Here is a 24,541-nt window from a genome sequence, read left to right on the forward strand (position 1 = left end):
GAACAATTGATATCATTTAATAATCAGGACTTGAAGTGCTAACACTAAAATCGGCTAATGAATAAAAAAAAGCCCGCTTACACATTTACAAAGTCCTTTCAGCGAACAGAACGTCTCAAAACAAAACACTTGATTACATTCTGCTGTCGTGACGTAATCGACTGGGATCGTTGCGCTTTTACAAGGTACATCATGCACGGCTTTCCAAAGGATTTTGGGGGTATATATTAAATCAGTTATAAAATGGACAAATAAAAAAGGAACTTTAACAAAAACATCTTCCAGTTTTTGCACATGCACATACCAAATGAAGTTACAAAGAGGAAAGACGCTGAATTGAACTGCATCAAGCATGAAATTTACAAATGCATTTACTCCAAATGAAATACTAAATTACATGAAGCACGTGAACAGAATGTAGTGTTGCGGATTATGAAATAACAAGTGCTGTTCGGATCACATCCAGAATCTCATTCGATCGTCTCTCTTTGGAAGTGTCTATAGTAGAGCTATTGACGCGAGACAAACAATAATAGATTAATATTGTAAGTGCTTCAGTTTATAGGGTTTACCCATCAACTCTATACGCTAGCATATAAACGTGTACCTCTGCGACACATAGATGGCGTTTTAAAGCTGGTTAGTTTGACGTTATTGCAAAGCCTGAGCCCCTACGGCTGACAGCAGGTGGCGCTCAACACTGGTTTAAATACAATAAATACATGATTAAACGTGACCAATGTGATGGAAGCGAACCGGACTAATGCGTGCCTATGAATGAAATGAGCCATTATATGTGATCCTCCGTAAATAAGTCTTCATCTTTAGCAGGTCGGTCAGCGCACCCTGTTTCAAAACACACACACACACACACACACACACTCTAAAATCCTTAAAAAAAAAACATCACGTCACATACACAACTCCACCCACAAACCCAAAAAAGAAACACTTGTTTCCACAAAAGTGCTCAACGAAACAACAAAAAACGACGTCTCATCTGCTTAACAAGCTGAGAAAACAAAACGACATTCTTCATATAATGATATCATCTACCATCATAGCAGCCTAAAGGTACAACAGGAAGCAAAATAAGGTGCTTTTAGCTTATATCAACCCGGGCCGGGTCTCCAACGTGAGGAAAGTCTGCTCAAATGAACACGAGGGATGGTGACGTTCTCAGGCGGAGAGATTGTTGGCCAGCTCGATGAGAGCGAGAGCGCCGTGAAGACGCTCCCTTTGCTCTTGGAGGCGCCGGCGCGCCGTACCGCCACCGCCGCTCTTCTCGTCCTCCTGCTCCTCTTCTTCACCTTCATCCGATGGCAGGAAGTCCAGAGGATCCTGCTGCTCCTGGTCCTCCATAGTGGTCTTACTCAGAGTCTTTCCTTTCCCCGGCGGCGCGGGCGATCGCTGTTCCCTCATCTGCCAGTATCTGATGAAACAAGCACAAAGGAGGGTTACGATCATCGTTAAGTATGAAAAACATTTGTTAATTGGTCACTTAGGGCATGTCTGAATCCACTTTTGGTAGTTCAGAGTCTCATTCCATTTAAAAGCCAGTTGCGCTCGCACCGTGTTGGATTCGCGATCAACATAGCGGAATATAGACACTCTCAACCTGACGAGTCGGTTTAAATACATTTTTAATATTTGGCATGTTTTTGTGCTGCTGCGTGTGTAACACATCTATATGCACTTATTACTAAAGCGCCCCTTAAAGAAAAAAGAAAAAAATATTGCGCCATTGACTTTAGAGCAGGTTTTTGTTGGTCAGTGGCGCAGTCGTTTTCAGATGCATCAAAATAGCAACACGCCAACAATGCACCTGAAGTCAAGTCACCTTTATTTATATAGTGCTTTTTACAATGCCGATTGTGTCAAAGCAGCTTTACAGTGATAAATGGTATATAATTTTGGCTGCACAGCAGCTCTTAAAGAATGGTGTCAATGCAGGCAGATCAAAGCACTGTTGAATATCCAATGTCAAGTGTCCCCGACTAAGCAAGCCAACTGAACACACCTCGTTTTAAGACCAGCACGCCCATGGGCGAACAGATGGGCGCGAGTGCATTTGCTATTTAAACAATGTGGTGTTGGACATGAAAATGATAACTGTGTCGGGCTGAAACTAGCAAAAAACACTTGCATCGCACCTGGCGCCACATTGTGTCGTGTGTATGATAGGCCCTAAGGCATTAATATGTGCTTTATAAGTACTAATAAACAGCCAATATCCTAGTTATTTATATATATATATATATATATATATATATATATATATATATAAAAAGCATGCTAATAAACAACTAGTTAATAGTGAGAATTGGACCCCAAAGTGTTACAATTAATTGAAATAAATTAATAAATTAATTAATTAATATTAGATGAAAAACTTAAACTTATTTCAGTTTAGTTTAAGTTGAAGCTCTAAAATTATTAGTAACTGGAAATAAAAACTAAATGGCAATATTAAAAAAAATAAATAAAAATAAAAAAAAATACTAATAAAATCACATAAAGTGACTAAAAATTAACATGAACATAAAAATTTAAAAATAAAAGCCAATTCAAAATATTAATAAAACTAAAATAACAGTGGCACAAACATTAAAACCTCGCTTATTAACATATTCTCAATATTTTTGGAGGATGGACCAGTTATTATAGTATTATACATTATATGTGAGAACGTGCTTCCTGAAAGAAAAATGTCAAATTATTATTATTTCCCACATTATGAGCTTAAATTATGCACAATACCTGCAATCGCAAGTGAAATTCACTCTCTGAAAATATCAATACTTGGCGTCAGTGTGTATTATATAATATATATATATATATATATATATATATATATATATATATATATATATATATATATATAAATAATCTCGATACAATATCCCCACTCGAAATACCGCGATATTATGCAGAACATTCTTAATGCACATTAACTGAATTCACGTTTCTCCGCCCCCTTTTGATTGACAGCCCTGATCATCAGCTGTTTTTACACAATAACAGCACAGATAATTGCCTTTATACTCTAGTTTTCATGAAGTGTATGAATGTCTCTTGATGCTTTACTCACTTTGTCAGCCATTCGGCCACAGCCTTGTTATCGGCTCCCTGTGATTTCCCCGGGCCGCCCGTAGGCTCCTCCCGCTTCAGCCTGGCGTACGGGTGTTTCGGGCAATGGCGGTTGGCATGAGTGAATCGGCTACAGCAACCTAAAACAAAGAGCGAACGGACTTTACAAATATAAATGAACCATCTGTGAAACTAGAGATCAAAATGAAGTCACCATGAAATCAAAACGGACCATTCTTGTTTTTATGGAATATTGCAGTGTTTAACATAAATGACTCATTTTATTAAATCCATGTTTCTGGTAATCTTAAATCAGAATCTCTTCTCTGATGATGAGGGCGGGGCAACCTGTCACTCACATGAGATCCACCAATAGCAAACCACAACCATCCAATCAAAATCAAAATCAAGCCGCGTTCTACATTTGTTCTTGTTTGCAAAGCAGTTCACTCAGATGTACAGCTCAATAGGGAAGAAAAGACCAGCACAACTTCCCTTTCATGCCGGCATTTTGATCTTAAAATGGCAAAATCTCAGCTGATTAACTGCTATATTACTAGCTCCTCATCCAGCTGTCCTAACGCTCACCTTTCTCCGAGCAGACAAAGGGTTTTTCTCCGGTGTGGAGACGCTGATGGGTCTTCAACTGTCCGCTCTGGACGAACGCTTTCCCGCAGTCCGGATAATCGCACAGATACGGTCTCTCCCCTGTAACATAACCAGGAAAATGAATGCTCTCGTTCAACGTAAACACACCTGACTGCAGGACTCAATGTGGCGGCACTGACCCGTGTGCGTCCGTTTGTGCGCCTGTAACGACTTCTCCCTGGGAAAGACTCGGTTGCAGATGTTGCAGCGGATGCGGCTGGTGGAGTTTTCGCCCTCGTTGATCAGTTCTCTGACGGTATCGGCCCGCGGGCGTCCACGCCGGATCCCATCCTGCAATAATAAAGCATGTTAGACTGACGACAGAATGATCCCTATAAAAAACACTCTCAAATGAACTGAATAATGACACTATTGTCTTCTGTAGAGCTGAAATTGAAGAATTTTGCAACAATAACAGTAATGCTATAGAAAAAACTATGCGTAACATAATAAAAGTTCACAATTTATTAAAAAATGAAAATTCTGTCATTTATTACTCGCCCTCATGTCGATCCACACCTGTAAGACCTTCATTGATCTTCAGAACACAAATTAAGATATTTTTGATGAAATCCGATGGCTCAGTGAGGCCTGAGCAATGACATTTCCTCTCTCAAGATCCATTAATGTACTAAAACATATTTAAATCAGTTCATGTGAGTACAGTGGTTCAATATTAATATTATAAAGCCACGAGAATATTTTTGGCACGGCAAAAAAACTAAATAACGACTTATATAGTGATGGTTGATTTTGCTCCAAATCTTCCTGAAATAGTGTTATAAGTCCTTATTTTGTTTTTTTTTGGCGCACCAAAAATATTCTCGTGGCTTTATAATATTAATATTGAATCACTGTACTCACATGAACTGATTTAAATATGTTTTTAGTATATTAATGGATCTCGAGAGAGGAAATGTCATTGCTCAGGCCTCACTGAGCCATCAGATTTCATCAAAAATATCTTAATTTGTGTTCTGAAGATTAACGAAGGTCTTACAGGTGTGGAACGACATGAGGGTGAGTAATAAATGACATTATTTTCATTTTTGGCTGAACTAACCCTTTAAAACACAACAGTGCCACATATTAAATATAAATAGTGATACAATAATGTAATTTTAAAAGTGTCATACTCAATAAACAAATATAACATTGTAATGACGTAACAATAACAGTATAATAACATAACACCACATATTATGATTAATAACATATTAATGCAATAACATAATCCTTTTATACCTACAGTGGCGTGTCACATTTATGCAAATATTCATGTGTAGCTATTATTTTTCTCTCCCCCATGTGGGCGTGTCTAATTTTTTATTGAACAATTTAAAATTTACAAACTCAAACCTGAGAACAATGCACATGAAAACATGTGTCATTATGTGGCAAATGGAGTTTTCTAGAAACATAATCGGTAACATTTTGGCGCGCACGTCTGACGTCATGTCCAACTTCCAGCTGCCTCACAATGGAGGAAAATTTAAAATCCCATTCAGAGCGCGCGCGTTTTACATATGCAACAATTATGCATCCATTAAAACTCAAATTCACCTCGTTTAACATTAATAAACGCTAGTAAAAATATAATTGCGTGCTAGTATTATTTAATACAGTATGCATTACTGTTGTGTACAGTATAGCAATCTCACCTTTAAGTGCTCCGGGCAGGAGCTGACATCTGATTCGGCGGGAGAGCCGCTGTTTCGGGTGGGCGACGCGGTTCCGCTGCCCGATCCGGGGCTCAGAGTCACATTGTGCGCGTTTTCGCCCCAGCGCCACGGGTAAACCATGAAATCACTGAATCCGGGGCTGGTGGGCATCAGAGAGTCCGCCGCTTTGGGTTTGATGGGGGTCGTTTTGATCACGGACACCAGAACTCTTTTTGGTGAATCGTTACAAAATATCACTTGATGTTTGCTGTCAGCCATCGCGAAAAACGTGCAGTAAAAACCTGGATCTTAAAAACCGTTCAGTTAAAATAATAAAAAAAAATGCCTTTAAAAAAATCCAAAGTGTAAATAAGTGAATTTCCCGCCGTTAACGTCCCGCCGCGAGTTGTTTTATACTAAAGTCAGTCATTCCCAATGTTACATGTATCACTGTTCCAGCGCGCGGTGCCTTTGATTCCGCTCTGTCTCACTGGCAGAAGTTGATACAGTGACCCGATCGCACTCGGTATTTTCCCGCGTTGGAAATCGCGCCCGCTCGCAGCGCCCAGCCAATCCGCGAAGAGAACGTTACAGCGCTCGCGCACAGTAGCCAATGACAGATCGCGAACATCTCCTTGACGCTCCAACACTTTTAAATATAGCAGAGCGCGCTCTTTCTGACAGACATGACCGTTATCCAATCACATGACGCCTGGGCGGGTTCGCGTGAGGGTCTTTCGGTTCTTTCCTGGAACTTAACGTCTCCCGCGCATAATGTTTACATTTACATCGATTTAAAGGGAAAGGCGGGCGATGACGGTGGCGCGAAAGTTACGTAATCAAACCGCCTTTTGTGTTTAGCAGCTGTCTCCATACAACAAACGCGAAGCGTGAAAACCCTTTAATTATCGCAGTTTCTTTCACTTTGAAATCTATTTGATTTAAAAAAAAAGTGATTTATTACTTTTTGCTGTATGATGTCCATCTTATTGTATGTTATTTATTGAAGATTCGTTAAAGGGACAGTTCACCCAAAAATTCAAGTTCTGGTATCATTTACTCACCCTCAAGTTGTTCCAGAACTATGAATTTCTTTGTTCTGCTGAACATAAAGATATTTTGAAGAATGTTGTTAACCGGAGTTCCATAGTATGGAGGGAAAAGTACTATGGAAGTCAGAATTTTCATTTTTTTGGGTGAACTATCCCTTTAAAAATGAAAATTCTGTCATTTATTATTCACCCTCAGGTTGTTCCACACCCGTAAGACCTTCGTTAATCTTCAAAATACAAATTAAGATATTTTTGATGAAATCCGATGGCTCAGTGAGGCCTGAGCAATGACATTTCCTCTCTCAAGATCCATTAATGTACTAAAAACATATTTAAATCAGTTCATGTGAGTACAGTGGTTCAATATTAATATTATAAAGCCACGAGAATATTTTTGGTGCGCCAAAAAAACAAAATATCGACTTATTTAGTGATGGCCGATTTCAAAACACTGCTTCAGGAAGCTTCAGAGCGTTATGAATCTTTTGTGTCGAATCATGATTCGGATCGCGTGTCAAACCGCCGAACTGCTGAAATCACGTGACTTTGGCGCTCCGAACTGTGGATTTGACATGTGATTTTGAAATCGACCATCACTAAATAATTCATAATTTTGTTTTTTTTTGGCGCACCAAATAATATTAATAATATTAATATTGAACTACTGTACTCACATGAACTGATTTAAATATGTTTTAAATGCAGCAACATTGTTAAAGTAGCCCTGCAGACTTAACAATACTGAAAGTAAGCACACAGAAATATATAATAATGTTCATTAATTAACCACAATGCAACTGCAGAAAGGATTTATTGAAAGGGCTATGACTCAAATCCTTTCCTATTATATATATACACACATGTGAAATTATCATGATTTAAATTTGGTCATCAAAATAAAAAGATATGCAGTATTTACAGTAAAAAAAAAAAAAAAAAATCTATCAAATTTCAGCTTATATACAGCTTTCAGTCATGATTAGCACAGTATGATTCATTTACAGTCTGTAGAGCGCTGTAAGTACGAGATACAGTATTAAAAAAAACAATATTACAGGTTTAGCAATGCATAATGGCAGCTTCTGACACATGATATTTACAATGGCATAAAAAGTTTATCTTCACAGATGCTTAAAGCTCTCTCTGATTTAAAAAAAACTCACTTTCTCTTTATAAAATAAAAATGCTGATTTTTCATTTTCCTTGTTGAATACTGTTGATAGATCATCACTTAGACAAACCCATAAAGAAGTAAAACTAGAGTAATAATATCAGTGCAGTCTCTGTGACGTCGGTCTTTCCTGGATCCGCGGCCGTTTTCAGCGGAGGAGAGGAGCTCGAGCTTTGGAGATGGAGTTACTGTGAAAACAAGAGATACTTTAAACACCAAACCAACATGTGCAGAATCGAGCACATGCAGCATGCTCTAAATGCTGAGCAACGCTCTATTATTAAAAAGCAGAAGGAAGCTAAAGAAGAAGAAGAAACGAAGGAAATCTGATACCATGGTCTCTGAAAGCGCACCGATGGCATTGCGTGAAGAACTTTCCTTCTTCTGGACAGAGATCGTCTATTACAGGTAAGGTTGCAAAGGCAGTGAAAAGATAAAAACCCGTTAAAGCTAACAAGAAAGACGAATGTTTAATGTTTCAGAGGCCCGTTTACAGCTGGCATTAACACGTCTCAGGTGATCCGATTGCAAATGAACAAAAATATGAACGGTTTTCAACATTGATAATAATCATAAATGTTTCTTGTGAAGCAAATCATCATATTAGAATGATTTCTAAAGAATCTGCAGTAATGATGCTGAAAATTCAGCTTTGATCACAGGATATAAATTACATTTTACTATATATTCACATAGAAAACATTTATTTTAAATTGTAATAATATTTCACAATTTTTACTGTATTTTTGATCAAATAAATGCAGCATAAAAACTTCCAAACTTCTAAAAACTGAGCTGAAAATAGAGTATAAAACTTTGCATTTGCATGCAGCTTTAAAAGCCCAAATATATTCACAGAGAAATCTGATTTGAGACGCACAACACAACCAGGTGTAAACGGGGTCTTGCTGCCAAGCCACTGATTTTGGAAAAGTCATTTAAACTGAATCACGATACAGTCATCCATGACCAGCAGAGGACAGCGTGCAAGCAAAGATGAGAGACGCCCGCTCAGCCCGTCAAAGTCATGCAGGAAAGCTGGAGACGGGACCGTAAGGAAGAGCGATTACGAGCCTGTTACACGGGCCGCTATAGACTTACTGAGCTGAGGGAACTCAGACTGCGGTGTATGGAAATGGCAGAGTAAGTCCTCTGGGCCGCGTGTGGCTTTAAGTGCTTTAAGTTCGACTGCTTGATGAAATTATTGTTGGCCATAGAGGCAGCGCTAACGTCAGAGAACACACCATCCGTTTCACAGGCCATTACGTGCAAGCTGCCTAAAGATTTAGCGAGCCTTGAATGTAAAGGGCTGTGAAAGGAAAACGTCAATGTCACACCATGGCTTGCTCAATTTGCTTTAGTGATTTTAATGTAAAAAATGGCTAAAAACCTCAGTGAAATACCCACCTGCTGGCTCTGTTGGATCCAAGTGACGCCCGAGTTCTTTTCCTTTTATCTGAGCTACATGAAAGATAGTTTACAGATTATTTGACAGATGTGCACAGTAAATTTTAAATTCAAAAACATTTTTTGTCAATAATCGAACACCAATGCTATAATTAATTAAATATTTAAAATTAAAATAATAATTTTTTTTTAAAAAAGATTTTTTTTTTGTTAGTAATCAAATACCATGTTCTAAATTATATATATATATATATATATATATATATATATATATATATATATATATATATAAAAAACAAATTAAAACAAAATAAAAATTAAAACAAATTAAATAAAATACTTATATTATATATATATATATATATATATAAAAAACAAATTAAAACAAAATAAAAATTAAAACAAATTAAAAATAAAATACTTATATATATATATATATATATATATATATATATATATATAAGTATTTTATTTTTAATTTGTTTTAATTTTAAAATTACATTTTATATATATATATATATATATATATATATATATATATATATATAAGAAAAATACAGTAAGTACAAACATGTGCAGCACAAGTCTGTCATATAAGCTACATAATATTATAATGAGAATATTATAATTGTGTGTTTGGGACATGGCTTTTGTTTTTATAATTAGGCTCTCAAAAATTTAGATTTAGATTTATCGGCCAATATATCGGTTATCAGCTTTCAAATATAAAGAATTATCGGTATCGGCCAAAGTGCATTCCTAACCAATGCTCTAAATAATTAATTAAATATTAAAAAAGATTTAATGTCATCCCACTTTAAACTTTTGTTGTCAGTAATCTAATGTAATTCCTAGTGACGTACGATATATCGGCCACCATATCGGTATCGGCCGATATGTGTTCATTTTTAATGTTATTGTTATCAGCTGATATATTAAAGCTGATAAATAATGGATTATTTCCTTCAGATGTGCACTGTCCACCATGATGGTAATAAATTGTTTGAAATATGATTAAAAATCACTTTAAAAAGGAAAATACAGTAAGTACAAACATGTGCAGCACAAGTCTGTCATATAAGCTACATAATATTATAATGAGAACATCATAATTGTGTGTTTGGGACATGGCTTTTAATGGTGACACTTTTGTTTTTGTAGTCAGGCTCTCAAAAATTATATAAAACTTTGGATTTTGATTTATCGGCCAATATATCGGTTATCGGCTTTTAAATATAAAGAATTATCGGTTATCGGCCAAAGTTTTTATATCAGTGCATTCCTAACCAATGCTCTAAATAATTAATTAAATATTAAAAAAGATTTAGATTTAATGTCACCCCACTTTAAACAGATTTGGCAAAAGTACTATTTACTGTATTTAAATTATTTTAACGATTAACCGAATACACAATCTTATTCAAATAAATAAGAACAGTTACCTTAAAGACTTTGATGTTGATTTGGTGTGAATTGTATTTTCTTCCAAACTGCAAGTAAAGAAAAAGAAAATTTCAGTGTGACAAATCTGTAAAAGCAGTAAAACAGGAGGAAGATTTGATGCATTAGTGGCGTCGTGATGCAGACAGAGCATCGCCAAATCATACATCGTGCGTCTGTATGGTCATTCATTCAAGTATTGAGAGCAAAAAAACATCATTTCTGTGGATTTGGCCATTCATGTGTTCCACAAAACATTGTTTCAAAGCAGCTTTATGGAAAATCATTGTTTAGCTCATTTGGGGCTTTAAAAGGAAGGACTTTAGATAAACATGGAGCGACACAAAACATTTACATACGTCAAAAACAATCCAGTTTCATAATGTATGATATGTTATGTTTCAGAATTAATTATTAAAGTGTGCACTGTGCAGTGTAATAAAGTAAGGGCAGATAAAGATAATTAATGGACTCCAGAAGCATATTGACTCTGAATGGATCACATCAGCAGCTCAACATGCACAATTAATGTTGGAAAAAAGTTAGTGGAAAAAAATATAAAGATCAGTGCATTACATTTATGACATATTCACAAGTGTTTAAGCAAAATTCAGCTGGTTCAGTCACCAAAGACTGTTTAAATATCATGTTTAACCTTGTAAAACTCAACACACCGAACTGAAGCATGAGATGAATCTAATTTTAAAAGAGCACAATAATATTCCTCCAGTGGAGTTGAAGTTTTAAAAGTACAGCCACAAAAGTCAAACATCACACATCTTAAAAGACTGCAGTGGTAGTCACTCATTAACCTGGTTATGTAAATGTACATCTAAACACCTGTGGTGACCATGTGAAGCGGGTAAGCCCAGTACGTTCGAGGGTTATTATAGTTACAAATAGACATTTTCCTTACTTGAAATAAAATAAGTTAAGATTTTTGGCAGTTAACGTTTATTTCAGCTAGTTGCAAAGGCAACATCTTTTTCATTTAGTTTAACTTGATGTACTAAATAACTAAAAACGGGAAAAAAAATCTAATAAGCAAAACAAAAATTAAAGTCATAATTATGAAATAACAAGTCGAAATTATGACGTCATAAACTTGTCAATTTTGATGTGTCATAATTTAGACTTAGCATGTCAATTTCGATTTTATGCTAAAATTGACATCCTAAATCGAAATGATGACAAAGTTGAAAATTTACTAAAAAAAAAAATAATAATAATAATAAAAAAAGTAAATGAATAAAATTACATACTAAACCAAAAATATGACTTGGGTCGAAATTATGAGAATCTCAATTTCGATTTAGTGTATGTCAATTATGACTTTTTATCTCTTAAGTCATAATTTCAATTTATGCCATAATTTAGATTTTTATTTCATAATTTCAATTTAAATCCTAATTTTGATTTTTTTAATCTCATAATTATGACTTATACTAAGTTGAAATCAAGACTTAATTATGAGATAAAAAAAACAACAACATATAATTATGAGATAAAAAAACATCAAAATTATGACATACACCAAGTCGAAATTGAGATAGTCATAATTCGACCCAAGTCATAATTTTGGCTTAAGTGTGTCAAATTATTTTTTTTTTTAAGTCAATTTTGACTAAGTCATTATTTCGACTTAGTGTGTAAATTTCGACTAGAGTCAATTTTAGCATAAAAAGTCTAAATTGATATGTCTAAATGATGGCATTCGAAGTCAATTTTGGCTTAGTATGTCAAATTTTTTTAAAATTAAGTCATTTTCGACTTGAGTCAATTTTGGCTTAGCATGTCAATTTCAATTTATGCCATAATTTAGATTTTTTATTTCATAATTTCAACTTAAGCCTTAATTTTCACTTTTTCTCTCATAACTATGACTTGTACTAAATTGAAATTATGACTTAAGAGATAAAAAGTAAATTATGAGATAAAAAGACATCAAAATTATGACATGCACCAAGTCGAAATTGAGATACTCATAATTTGGACCCAAGTCATAATTTTGGCTTAGTATGTAATTTCATTTATTTTTTTAAAGTAAATTTTCAACTTTAAGTCATAATTTCGATTTAGTATGTCAATTTTAGCATAAAATCAAAATTTACATACTAAGTCTAAATTATGACACGTCAAAATTGACAAGTTTATGACGTCATAATTTCGACTTGTCATTTCATAATTATGACTTTAACTTTTGTTTAACAGTCATAATTTAAACTTAGTATGTCAATTTCGATTCAAGTCAATTTTAGCATAAGTCGAAATTGACAAGTCGAAATGATGACAATCTAAGTCCGTTTTGACTTAGTACGTCAATTTTTTTAATTAAGTCAATTTAAACTTTTTAAAGTCATCATTTCGACTTAGTGTGTCAATTTGGAATTTTAAAGTCAATTTTAGCTTAGAATGTCAATTTCGGCTTAGTATGTATTTTTTTTTTTTAAGTAAATTTTCAACTTTAAGTCATAATTTCAATTTAGTATGTCAATTTTAGCATAAAATCAAAATGTACATACCAAGTCTAAATTATGACACGTCGAAATTGACAAGTTTATGACGTCATAATTTCGACTTGTCATTTCATAATTATGACTTTAATTTTTAATAGTCACAATTTAAACTTAGTATGTCAATTTCGATTCGAGTCAATTTTAGCATAAAAAGTCGAAATGATGACAATCTAAGTCTGTTTTGACTTAGTACGTCAATTTTTTTAATCAAGTCAATTTCAACTTTTTAAAGTCATTTCGACTTAGTGTGTCAATTTGGAATTAAGTCAATTTTATCTTAGAATGTCATAATTTTGGCTTAGTATGTAAATTTCGACTTGGTTTCTCACAATTATGACTTCTCAGAGCATTTCCCCCTTATATGGTGGAAAGGGATTCTCTTACTTGCATTGCAAGTCTTTACTGGAACTCTGATTTTATTTTATTAAAAAACTATCAGTGAATTATTCTTGATAATAATCAACATTAAGCTACAAATGCAAAGAATAGAGCTTATCTGCGTAAAATCAAACCAAAACGGTCACAAACGAATAAAACGCTGCTGTATCTCAGACTGACGCCACAGTTGTCAGGAAGCCTGTGATATTTGTAAAGGATGATCCGTCGAGACACTTACAGCGTTCCAGTCCAGAGAAGGGCTAAGAGAGTGACGGGAGAAATCATTTACAATCCCACCCCGTCTATACAGAAATGGATGGAAGGGAAGCCAAACAACATCCAGCAGAAGACAACGCTACAGAGTGCAGACAGCAGCATAGCTAGCGGCCATCTAGACACAGGGGTGAAATTCAGAACAACAAAAACAAGGAAGGAACAGAAGACAGACGTCTTTTCCCATCACTGCACACTGGATGGATCTGTAGTGCGTGCAAAACCGCATTCACACTGATTTAATGTGCCCCTATTATGTTATTAAAGGCTCCTAATTGTGTTTTGGCGTCTCCTACAACAGGTTCACATTCATCCAAGGTCAAAAACACTAAGTTTCTCATAATATCCACTGCAGAATCAGCTCTTTTCTCACAGTGTCTGAAACGGTTTGTTCAAAGATTCGGTCTCTCTAAACCCCGCCTTTCTGAGAGCTACTCTGCTTTGATTGGTCAGAAACCATATCTGAATCTCAGAGACTTGCATCATGCAAATTATTTAGAAATCTACGTATGTTCAGGAGGAAGAATTGAATCTTTCTTTTGGGAGACAAAAACTCTATTTATCTGCACTTTGATCTTTGAAAATGTACATCCACAAACAGCTCTATTATACACTAAATGACAGGAAATATCCCACAAAAACATAATAGAGGCACTTGAAGAACTTTTTCAGGTTTTTTTGATCATGGTTCTGTGCTTCATCAATGGAGCAAATGCTCTTTATAGACACTTTAATATTACAAAACTGAAGCGGAAATGGGTTTCCAATTGTAAATCGAACTCAATCAGTGTCAGTGTGAGATCAGATCCAGGTTACAGTGCAAACGAAAAAGACGATCAAAGCAAACTGACCACAGTGTGTTACAACAAGACAAAGCAGTTCACACACTTCATGCATGACAAATCAAGCACATACATCATCAAACAACATCATGCAAAGCCAAGACTCGGTGAAATGCTTCGGTTAGAACATCTAAAATGCTCGTTTGTTACATAAAAAGTACGGAAAATGTTGGTTTGTGAAGGTGGAAGCTGGAATAATCTCGTCCGGTAAAGCTGGATTTGAGACTTATTAACACACTTTCCAAAAAGAGTCTGCTGGAAAACGGTGGCTTTGGTTTTGCGATGGAGATGAAATGAAGACCTGCGGCAGCCGCGCGTTCATTATGCTGGGCGATGATGTCACAGGCTGAGCAGGACTTACCTGAGCGTCATTCTGCTACCATTTCAACGGCACGCAACAGTCGGGCCACAGCGAGCCCAGAGCGCTGCAGCACTTTACTACCACTCGCCTGCTGTGTGATAAAAGGCTTTTGGAGTGTCTCTCGTCTCGCCAGCATAATCATTAACAGGAAGACTCATGTTTTTAACTCGAAAGCATGCAGTTAGTCTATGTACGTCATGCACACACACACTTAATCATCCATCATCAACAGAAAACCACTACTTATGCAGAGTGTCCGGTGGGGGAATCGACTCGACGAGTGTCTAACGCGCTACACTACGGTACACGTCCACTGGTGTGCTGTGTTCATTGCTTAATTAAACTTAAGATTGTGACGTCCATTTCAGTTTGCGCTTTTGGATTCTTATTATATCATACTATATGAGCATTAAAGCCTGACGTACCAAATATGTTACAAAAAACACATGCAAATTTTTGAATTTTCTGAATGAGTGAATGATTCAATGACTCAAAGACTTCACTTGTTTCATTACTGGATGAATCAGTGTTTTTGAACGAATCTCTTGAATGATTCAGTGACAAAAACATTTTTACAATCACGTGTCGCCACCCACTGGTGTATCGATGTAACTGATACAATCGTTATTTGAAGCGTCAAGTTACTTTCAAAAGGTGATTTGCCACGGTCATTTTTTTGTCCAAAGGCCTTAATAATAATAATAAAAAACAAAGATATGACATCCAAAGTATGTAAGGTAGTACATCTAGATCTCTTTTATTGAATCCAAAAGGTTTTAATTATATTTTGCTACATTTAAAGGGATTTTAAAGATTTTGAAGTGTCAAAAGGTCATTCGCTTTAACGTCCAGCCATTCATTTGTGATTAAAATATCTTAAAATGTAATAAATGTATATATTTTTTTATTCTGGCATGATTTTATAACATCATATATCAACATAGTGCAAACTGGTATTAAAATTATGTGTAGAAGTTGTTACTTTGTTATGAGAAAGAAAATGAATTTCATTGATGTCATTTGGAGTAACCAATATAAAGGGACCATTTTGGATCAAGTCATGTGGTCAATATCATGTGACATCATTCAGACACCTGCAAAGGACCACATGGTTGTGAAACAAAGTAACTAACTCTCTCTTAACTATTTGATAAATTCATGTTTTCACTTGATCATACGCATGTCCCGAAACATCAGGTCATTCGGTGCAACCGCTATAAAACATGGAAAATGATGTAATATTTTAAAAACTTGTACTAAATATAAAAAATTTGATTGTCCTTTAGCTAGCTAGCTAGATATCAGCTGTTAGCATTGTTTGAAAATATCGTCATTCGGTAAAACCGAAATTTTGGTTAAACCGAATTACTTTTTTGGTGACAAATTTTGTCCATCTTCTTAAAAAAAAAAAAAAAAAAAAAAAAAAAACAAAAACGCATAATCTCATTGTTAACACTTAATAAAAGTTTTAAATTAATTATATCTCCATTTTGTTTTAAAAACGTATTCATCAATGACCCATTTATGGGTCATCCGAACTATATTTATCCCAGTACTTTTGTGATTATTTTGAATTACTGTAACACAGAATTAATGATATTGTGTGGCTAAAAAGACTGTTTGTGAAGCGGTTTCATATCTAAACATGACAGCTGCTCTCTGGCTCAACAGCTGATCTCAATGTTCAATAGACACAGGCAGATCTTTGTAATTTAGGAATAAGATCGCCATCTTTTAACAATTTAAATATTTATATAAACTTTACAGGGTTATATTGTTACACATCACCTTTAATTCAGATTTCAAATGCCATTTGCTTGCATTTATTGTAGCAACCAAAAGTCACAAGACCCTAATAAATTACTGTATTTTTTGAATTTGAAATAAAGTTTGCATTTGTGAAATCATAAACATGATGACTTTATTAATCATGCACTGAAAGCAATCAAAGATTGCACTGAAGACGACCGTATCGAGCAGATTTCTTCTGCGCCAGTGGACACGTACCGTCAGGCCTCGATGGCTACATGTATACGGATGGACAGGAGAGTGATGTAATGGAGAAGAACTTACGATATTGAACCCGTGGACGCTCTGGACTGCCTCTTACTCTTCAGAGCTCGTAGTTTGTCGCCTTGCGTGAGACCGCCACACTCCTCTTCCTCTTCCTCAGTGTGCTAAAGAATGGAAATCAACCTGGTTAACAATCCCTCGAGCGACGACACTAAATGAGTCTGTTCTTCATGTTAGTCAGATGATCTTTTCTTTTTGTGTAATCGTGCAATTATTGGCCATAAAAAGCAGCAAAGTGGACTAAACTTATGTATAAACTGAATTGTTAGTGCTGGTTAGGAGTTACTCACCGTTTCAGTGGCTGTTTTTCTCTGTGATATGTTCTTGTTTGTACCATTGATGGAAATATCTTCTACTCCGGACAGGATTCCAGCCACTGCCATTTTGCTTGAGCCATTTTCCTGCTCACTTATTTTTTGGCGGTACAGATCACCGTCTGCCCACAGATTCATCTGTTTGCTGTTAGATGGAGGAAATTATCAATTAGTATTAGACCCACTGAAAAAGACAGATTGGTACATACACTACTGGTCAAAAGTTTGGAATAATTCAGATTTTTAATGTGTTTGAAAAAAAAGTTTCCTGCTTATCAAGGCTGCATTTATTTGATCAAAAATACAATAAAAATGTTAAATATTATTTTAATGTAAAACAGCTGTTTTCTATGTGAATATATAGTAAACTTCAATTTATATCCAGTGATCAAAGTTTAATTTTCAGCATCATTACTCCAGTCTTCAGTGTCACATGATCTTTCAGAAATCATTCTAATATGTGTATTTGCTGCTCAAGAAACATTTCTGATTATTATCAATATTGAAAACAGTTCATATTTTTGTGGAAACTGTGATACATTTTATTTCTCAGGATTCTTTGATGAATAGAAAGTTCTAAAGAACAGCATTTATTTGAAATAGAATCTTTTGTAACATTATAAATGTCACTTTTGATCAATTTAATGCATCCTTTCTGATTCAAAATATATTATTTTTATTTTTTAATAATTTTACTTACCCCAAACTTTTGAATGGTAGTACATCACAGTTTCCACAAAAATATAAACTGTTTTCAATATTGATAATAATCAGAAATGTTTCTTGAGCAGCAAATCATCATATTAGAATGATTTCTGAAGGATCATGTGACACTGAAGACTGGAGTAATGATGCTGAAAATTCAACTTTGATCACAGGATATAAATTACACATTATTTTTTTCAAATATAAAAATCAGCTATTTTAAATTGTAATAATATTTCACAATTTTGCTGTTTTTACTGTATTTTTAATTAAATAAATGCAGCCTTGGTGAGCAATAATCTTAATTACTTCAAACTTCTGACCAGTATGTAGATACATTGCAGTGGATTAAAGTGTTTGCAGATGATCACCCACTCTTCAACAAAGTTCTGTTGAGGTCCGATGACTGAACCGGGTCTGCAGATCCTGATCCATGCGATGGCTTCAGCTGCAGTCAGTCTGAAGTGTTTCATCATGTAACAGCCAATCAGAGTCCCTGTTCGGCCCAGACCAGCTGAAACACACAGTAATGCCTGTTAACGTCTCTACTTCATGACACAGAAAACTGAACCTGCTGCTGCCCTGGAAAACTGTGCAGATTCACTGATACAACAAAAATAAAGCAGCTTTTATAAGAAGAAAACATGCAGAACAGTTTTAGATAAATGGATAATTTTCTGAATGATGCATTGATATGATGCTGATAACAACCAGACATGCAAAGTTACGTGCAAATCAATAAACAACACAGGAAAGATCCTGTGCAGGTCTGAGTAATGTAGGCACATATGACGTCTTTCTCAAAGTCTTGATGTTGTTTTTGGGCTCTTCTAGAACAGGTTTTCCTGAAGACACTCAACACCACAATTGACACTGATATAGAAAATAACTGGAACTTGGAAAGATGGTGTCGGAAGCTTAAAATGAGCATTTAGTGCCGAACCTTTACAGTGGACCGCGATGGCGCCGTCAGCATTCTCGCAGATGTTCAGGAACTTGGTGACGATGGCGTCGTTGGGCGTACTACCATCTACAAAGAACAGGTCATGGTGCTTGAAGCCCATGTCTGTGAAACGCTTGGCGTCGTACATTTTCTTGTTGAGCCGGATGATCGTGGTGATGTTGTGCTTCCTGAAGTAGGGGAAATACGCTTCAGGGGCGTGAAGAGGGTATCCTGATGGGAAAAAAAAGAAATAAATATGACCAGATTTACACTTATTACTCAAAAAGACTAGAGTCAAAGCAAATCCATACGCACCGTTCTCAATTTTGCTCTTCGGATGAGGACCGCTGAAAGCCAAAAACTTCCCTGGAATGATCCAGTTAAAATCTCCATTTTCCGCCCGCTGGGAAAAACAAATCATGAAATTAAAATGAACAATTCTTTAATCAAAATAACTTCCCCTCCCTCTTGCAGCGATATCTCCTCTCTGATGACGAGGGCGGGGCAACCTGTCACTCACATGAGATCCACCAATAGCAAACCACAACCATCTAATCAATCCCCCACTGACAAAATCAAGCTACATTTGTTCTTGTTTGCAAAGCAGTTTCACTTGGATATACGCCATAATAGAGAAAAAAAGACAAGCGCAACTTCCCTTTAAAGACGCATCAAGTCTGAAGCGTGAGATTAAACGCTTTATTGTATCAGCAGAAAATCACCTCATAATGTTCATATTCCTCCACATTAAACTGCGAGAAATCCAGCCAGCCGAACTGCAGAGCCTGAAACACAAAACACGTGATCAGCAGGAATAGTGGACATGTCTGATGAATCTTCAGGATCTGGATTACCTTGTGAACGGCCCGTAGACAGTCAAGAATATTCAGATTGTACATGCAAGTTCCAAAAGACGCATCTCTGTTGAATATAACGGAAAAATTGCGTCAGGTTCACATGCAAGTTGTTGTGCCAGGAAAAATATGCATTTCTTGAATAATAAAAGGTGATACCTAAAAGGAAGATATGATGCATTTTGAGAGACAAGAAGGCTGTACGCTTCTTCTGGTGTTTTCTGTAGATGCATTACCTACAGAAGAGGACAAACAATCCAAATATCTGGAAGAACTTTAAGCATAGTTTGAGCATTTCAGCCTTAAAGGCAAAATAAACAGTTGGACTTGAAAACTTACAGCATAAGAGCCGATCAAATACGCAGCATTGGCTTGTTTCTTTCTGTCTCCACAGGTATAAAACACAATTTTCTTCTTTGCATGAACACAAGACTGTTGGATTATAAAAGCACAAGTTTAAAAACTCATTGCATGCTTGCACTGTATTATGTAGAACAGTGTTCAACTTTGAATGAAGCGTCATTACCTTCAGCTTCTTGTTGAGTTTGCAACAGAAGCGATAAAACATGGCCAGATTGAGCGGGCCAAAGTCCGCGTAGAAGCTGTTCAAATATAAAAATCAAAGAGGTCAATGATAAAGATGCACTGGAAATCATAGACACTTTACAGGATATTCTGGGAAAAAAAAAAAAAAAATTGTCATTGGGTTATAGGATAGTGCAAGTAAAATTTATTTTTCCATTGTTGTAGTACACAAAAATTTTTAGTGCACCAAAAATATTCTCGTGGCTTTATAATATTAATATTGTATTGAACTGATTTAAATGTTTTTAGTACATTAATGGATCTTGAGAGAGGAAATGTCATTGCTGGCTATGCAGGCCTCACTGAGCCATCGGATTTCATCAAAAATATCTTAATTTGTGTTCCGAAGATTAACAAAGGTCTTATTATGGGTGTGAAACGACATGAGGGTGAGTAATTAATGACAGAATTTACATTTTTGGGTGAACTAACCCTTTAATAAACCCTCCACAAATCTCAGAAAGACGTTAAGTTTGTAAAATTATACTAAAAGGCTTTTACATGCTAAAAAAAAGTCTAAAATGCAATGATTTTGATCATATAAGAGGCATTTCGCATATCAATATACCTTAGGGTTTTTTTTAACATTATAATGTCTCTAATAATGATCATTATGACTGTTTTAACTTCTTACTTCTCATAGGAGAGCTCATCATCTATACAGAAACAGTGTCTGTCAGGACTGCTCTTCACCTTCTGATGAAGAAGAGCAAAATACAGCTGATCTGAAAAACACAAAACATATAACAGTTTGATTCCCACGCGCTCCATCAATGTAAACACACGTGACTGAATCTATTGGTCCGACAGATTTGAATCCGCGTCCCGGAAGTGAGTCTCAGACAAACCCACTAAATTCACACAGAATTGGACAAAACACAGAAACACGAGCCTCACCTTCAATGAACTCGATGTAGTTTGACAGATCACAGGATTCTATAGTGAGGTTGTTCCGGTACATTATTTAAATCTCGGTTTAGTTCTCCAACCAACGGACATTTACACATTCAACCAAATTTCCGTCGACACTTTGTGAAGAAATCGAATAAATTACGCGACAATAAAGTACTGTTTACTTGTTCTATGCAATAAAAACAAAGAAAATAAAAAAATATCCGTTTTAAAACTATAAATGAATTAACGTTACACAGCACGAGCGAGCTTTCTCTCTCTCCTCAAGTCCGAATAAAGTTCAATGCGGTTTAAAAGTTAAACCCTTTTCCCCGTCACCTGATTGGCTCACAATCGCACGCTCACACGTCAATCACATTAGGCCCCTCCTTCCACCATTTAAACGGAACAACAGAGAGTATTCGAAGCGCCGATTTGCTAAAATAATCTCATTTTATGACTCATATTTTCATGACTGTAATGTAAAAATGTAAGTATTTACGCACAGTCTATAAGTTATGTAGATTTTGCTGCACCTGATTGGTTCACGGACGCGTCAATCACATTAGGCCCCTCCTTCAGGAATTTAAACGAAGAGTTTTCGAAGCGCCGATTTGCTAAAATGATCTCATTTTTAGGATTGTTTTAAAACACATTTTTATGACTGTAATGTAAAAATGCACAGTCTATAATTTATGCAGATTTTACTGCACCTGATTCGTTCACGGTCGCGTCAAACACATTAGGTCCCTCCCTCTCCAGAATTTAAACTAAACAGCAGGGAGTATTCGACTCTAATTGGCACGCTGCCCAAGCCGTTGCTAGGAGAGAAGCGCCGATTGGCCAATGGGATCTCATATTTTTTCGCTTTGATCCACTATTTATTACACTCATTTCAGTGATTTACAGAACAAAGAAACCCGTTTACAAGCAGACATTAGTACTTAATAGTGATGTTATAATCACACTCATATACTAGTCTCTATATAAACAACAGTTCAAGTCTGTGACGTGATCTCATGTTTCAGCGAAACGCGCGAAATGAACCTGACAGGATTTGTATCACATGACCCAAGCTCATTCTTGCAGGTGTGTTTACCTGTGATATGAACGTAAATATCGCTCTTGGACTCCGTCTGGTCGCTCAGAGAAGCGCAGACTCTTTTCCTCGACTCGCTCCGTCGCTCGCTCTTGCGCTTCATACTTCTCTAAGCATGAAAAGATGGCGTTTCAAACGGGAATGTGCGATGAAAGTGTTTTACTTCGCATAGTCCAGCTTGTAGCGGCTCCATGCGCCGCAGACCAAAGTATATTTGATCCAGTTGTCCTGCGAGTGACGTATGGAAGGCAAGTTTCTAAAAGCCTTCCGAGTGACGTCACTGCGCCACCATCCATCCTGCTGCCCAACATCCGGGCACTGACAGAACTTTAACCCATCACTGCAACCCTGCGAAGACGTAAGTCTGGTTTTAGGATTGCAAATTTTCCTCTAATTCACATAACTGTAATGTATAAAATTAGTTTTAGACTCTAAAGAAATAAAATATGTCAAATATGCAAGTTGTGTTCCAAATTGTGAAGTTGATAAGGTTTTAAAGTACCGTTTCAATGGTAACGCAATGTCCAATTTCAAAACAGTTTATGCTTTCTAATGATGCCTAATTTATGATGATTAATAAAATATGTGATAGGGAAAAAAGGGAATAAAAACCCTAACTGGGGCACTGACAGTTAACAGACTAAATTGTAACGTATGTATGCATAATGGTAATATTGTATAGTCTATACTTTATGCAGATTTAATTTTCATTATGCTAAATATCTTATTTCTTATGTTTTGAGTTTGGGGATAAAACATATACATACATGCATAAATACATATGTGCATACATACATACATGCATGCATAAATACATACGTGCATACATACTGTACATACATACGCGTGCATACATACATACATACATGCATGCATACCTACATGCATAAATACATACGTGCATACAAATATACATATGTGCATACAAACATGCATGCATACCAACATGCATACATACATACATTAATGCATACATAAATACATGCATACATACATACATTCTGTACATGCATGCATACCTACATGCATATATATATACATTAATGCATACATACACATACATGCATACATAAATACATACATACGTGCATACATATATTCTGTACATACATGCATACATAACTACATGCATACATACATGCATAAATACATACGTGCATACATACATACATAAATACATACAAAATATATGCATACAAACATACATGCATACATAAATAAATACATGCATGCATACCTACATGCATATATACATACATTAATGCATACATACACATACATGCATACATAAATACATACATACGTGCATACATACATTCTGTACATACATGCATACATACATATGTGCATACATAAATACATGCATACAAACATACGTGCATACATACATACATGCATGCATGCATATGTGCATACATGCATGCATACCTACATGCATAAATACATGCGTGCATACAGATATACATGTGCATACATACAAACATGCATGCATACATACCTATATGCATAAATACATACGTGCATACATACTGTACATACATGCATACATATGTGCGTGCATACACATACGCATGCATGCATACATACCTACATGCATACCTACATGCATAAATACATACGTGCATACAGATATACATATGTGCATACAAACATGCATGCATACCTACATGCATACATACATTAATGCATACATAAATACATGCATACATACATTCTGTACATGCATGCATACCTACATGCATATACATTAATGCATACATACACATACATGCATACATACATAAATACATACATACGTGCATACATATGTTCTGTACATACATGCATACATACATATGTGCATACATAGCTACATGCATACCTACATGCATACATACATTAATGCATACATAAATACATGCATACATACATTCTGTACATGCATGCATACCTACATGCATATACATTAATGCATACATACACATACATGCATACATACATAAATACATACATACGTGCATACATATGTTCTGTACATACATGCACACATACATATGTGCACACATAGCTACATGCATAAATACATACGTGCATACATACATTAATGTATACGTACTGTACATACATGCATACATATGTGCATACATAAATACATGCAAACAAACATACGTGCATACACATACGCATGCATACATACATGCATAAATACATGCATGCATACCTACACATACATGCATACATACATTCTGTACATACAGG

The 24,541-nt window shown here is 35.6% G+C and overlaps 2 protein-coding genes across 5 annotated transcripts; both read right to left on the reverse strand.

Moving 5' to 3' along the window:
- Position 1: 1 nt before the first annotated feature.
- On the reverse strand, positions 2–6,040 carry znf367 (zinc finger protein 367). The gene is made up of 5 exons (XM_048208837.1): positions 5,400–6,040; positions 3,879–4,029; positions 3,679–3,798; positions 3,092–3,230; positions 2–1,432 (listed from the first exon to the last, which is right to left on the reverse strand). Exons 1-5 carry the CDS (start codon positions 5,676–5,678, stop codon positions 1,180–1,182), a joined length of 942 nt encoding a protein of 313 aa, XP_048064794.1. The 5' UTR covers positions 5,679–6,040; the 3' UTR covers positions 2–1,179.
- A 1,203-nt stretch (positions 6,041–7,243) lies between these two features.
- Positions 7,244–22,625, reverse strand: cdc14b (cell division cycle 14B). 4 transcript variants are annotated; one of them, XM_048208834.1, is made up of 16 exons: positions 22,304–22,625; positions 20,948–21,038; positions 20,255–20,330; positions 20,068–20,160; positions 19,888–19,964; positions 19,729–19,795; positions 19,597–19,659; positions 19,190–19,277; positions 18,875–19,105; positions 18,307–18,445; positions 17,203–17,371; positions 16,913–17,016; positions 10,472–10,519; positions 9,030–9,083; positions 7,956–8,021; positions 7,244–7,810 (listed from the first exon to the last, which is right to left on the reverse strand). In XM_048208834.1, the coding sequence occupies exons 1-16, from the start codon at positions 22,404–22,406 to the stop codon at positions 7,771–7,773; spliced, it is 1,509 nt and encodes a 502-aa protein (XP_048064791.1). In that variant the 5' UTR covers positions 22,407–22,625; the 3' UTR covers positions 7,244–7,770. The 4 variants fall into 4 exon arrangements, with proteins under 4 accessions (XP_048064791.1, XP_048064789.1, XP_048064790.1 ...); XM_048208832.1 differs by lacking the exon at positions 7,956–8,021 and adding an exon at positions 8,724–8,931; XM_048208833.1 differs by lacking the exons at positions 7,956–8,021; positions 22,304–22,625 and adding exons at positions 8,724–8,931; positions 21,211–21,667.
- Between the last annotated feature and the right edge of the window lie 1,916 nt (positions 22,626–24,541).

Source organism: Megalobrama amblycephala, linkage group LG12 (assembly GCF_018812025.1).
Source record: "Megalobrama amblycephala isolate DHTTF-2021 linkage group LG12, ASM1881202v1, whole genome shotgun sequence".
NCBI classification, from domain to species: Eukaryota; Metazoa; Chordata; class Actinopteri; order Cypriniformes; family Xenocyprididae; genus Megalobrama; species Megalobrama amblycephala.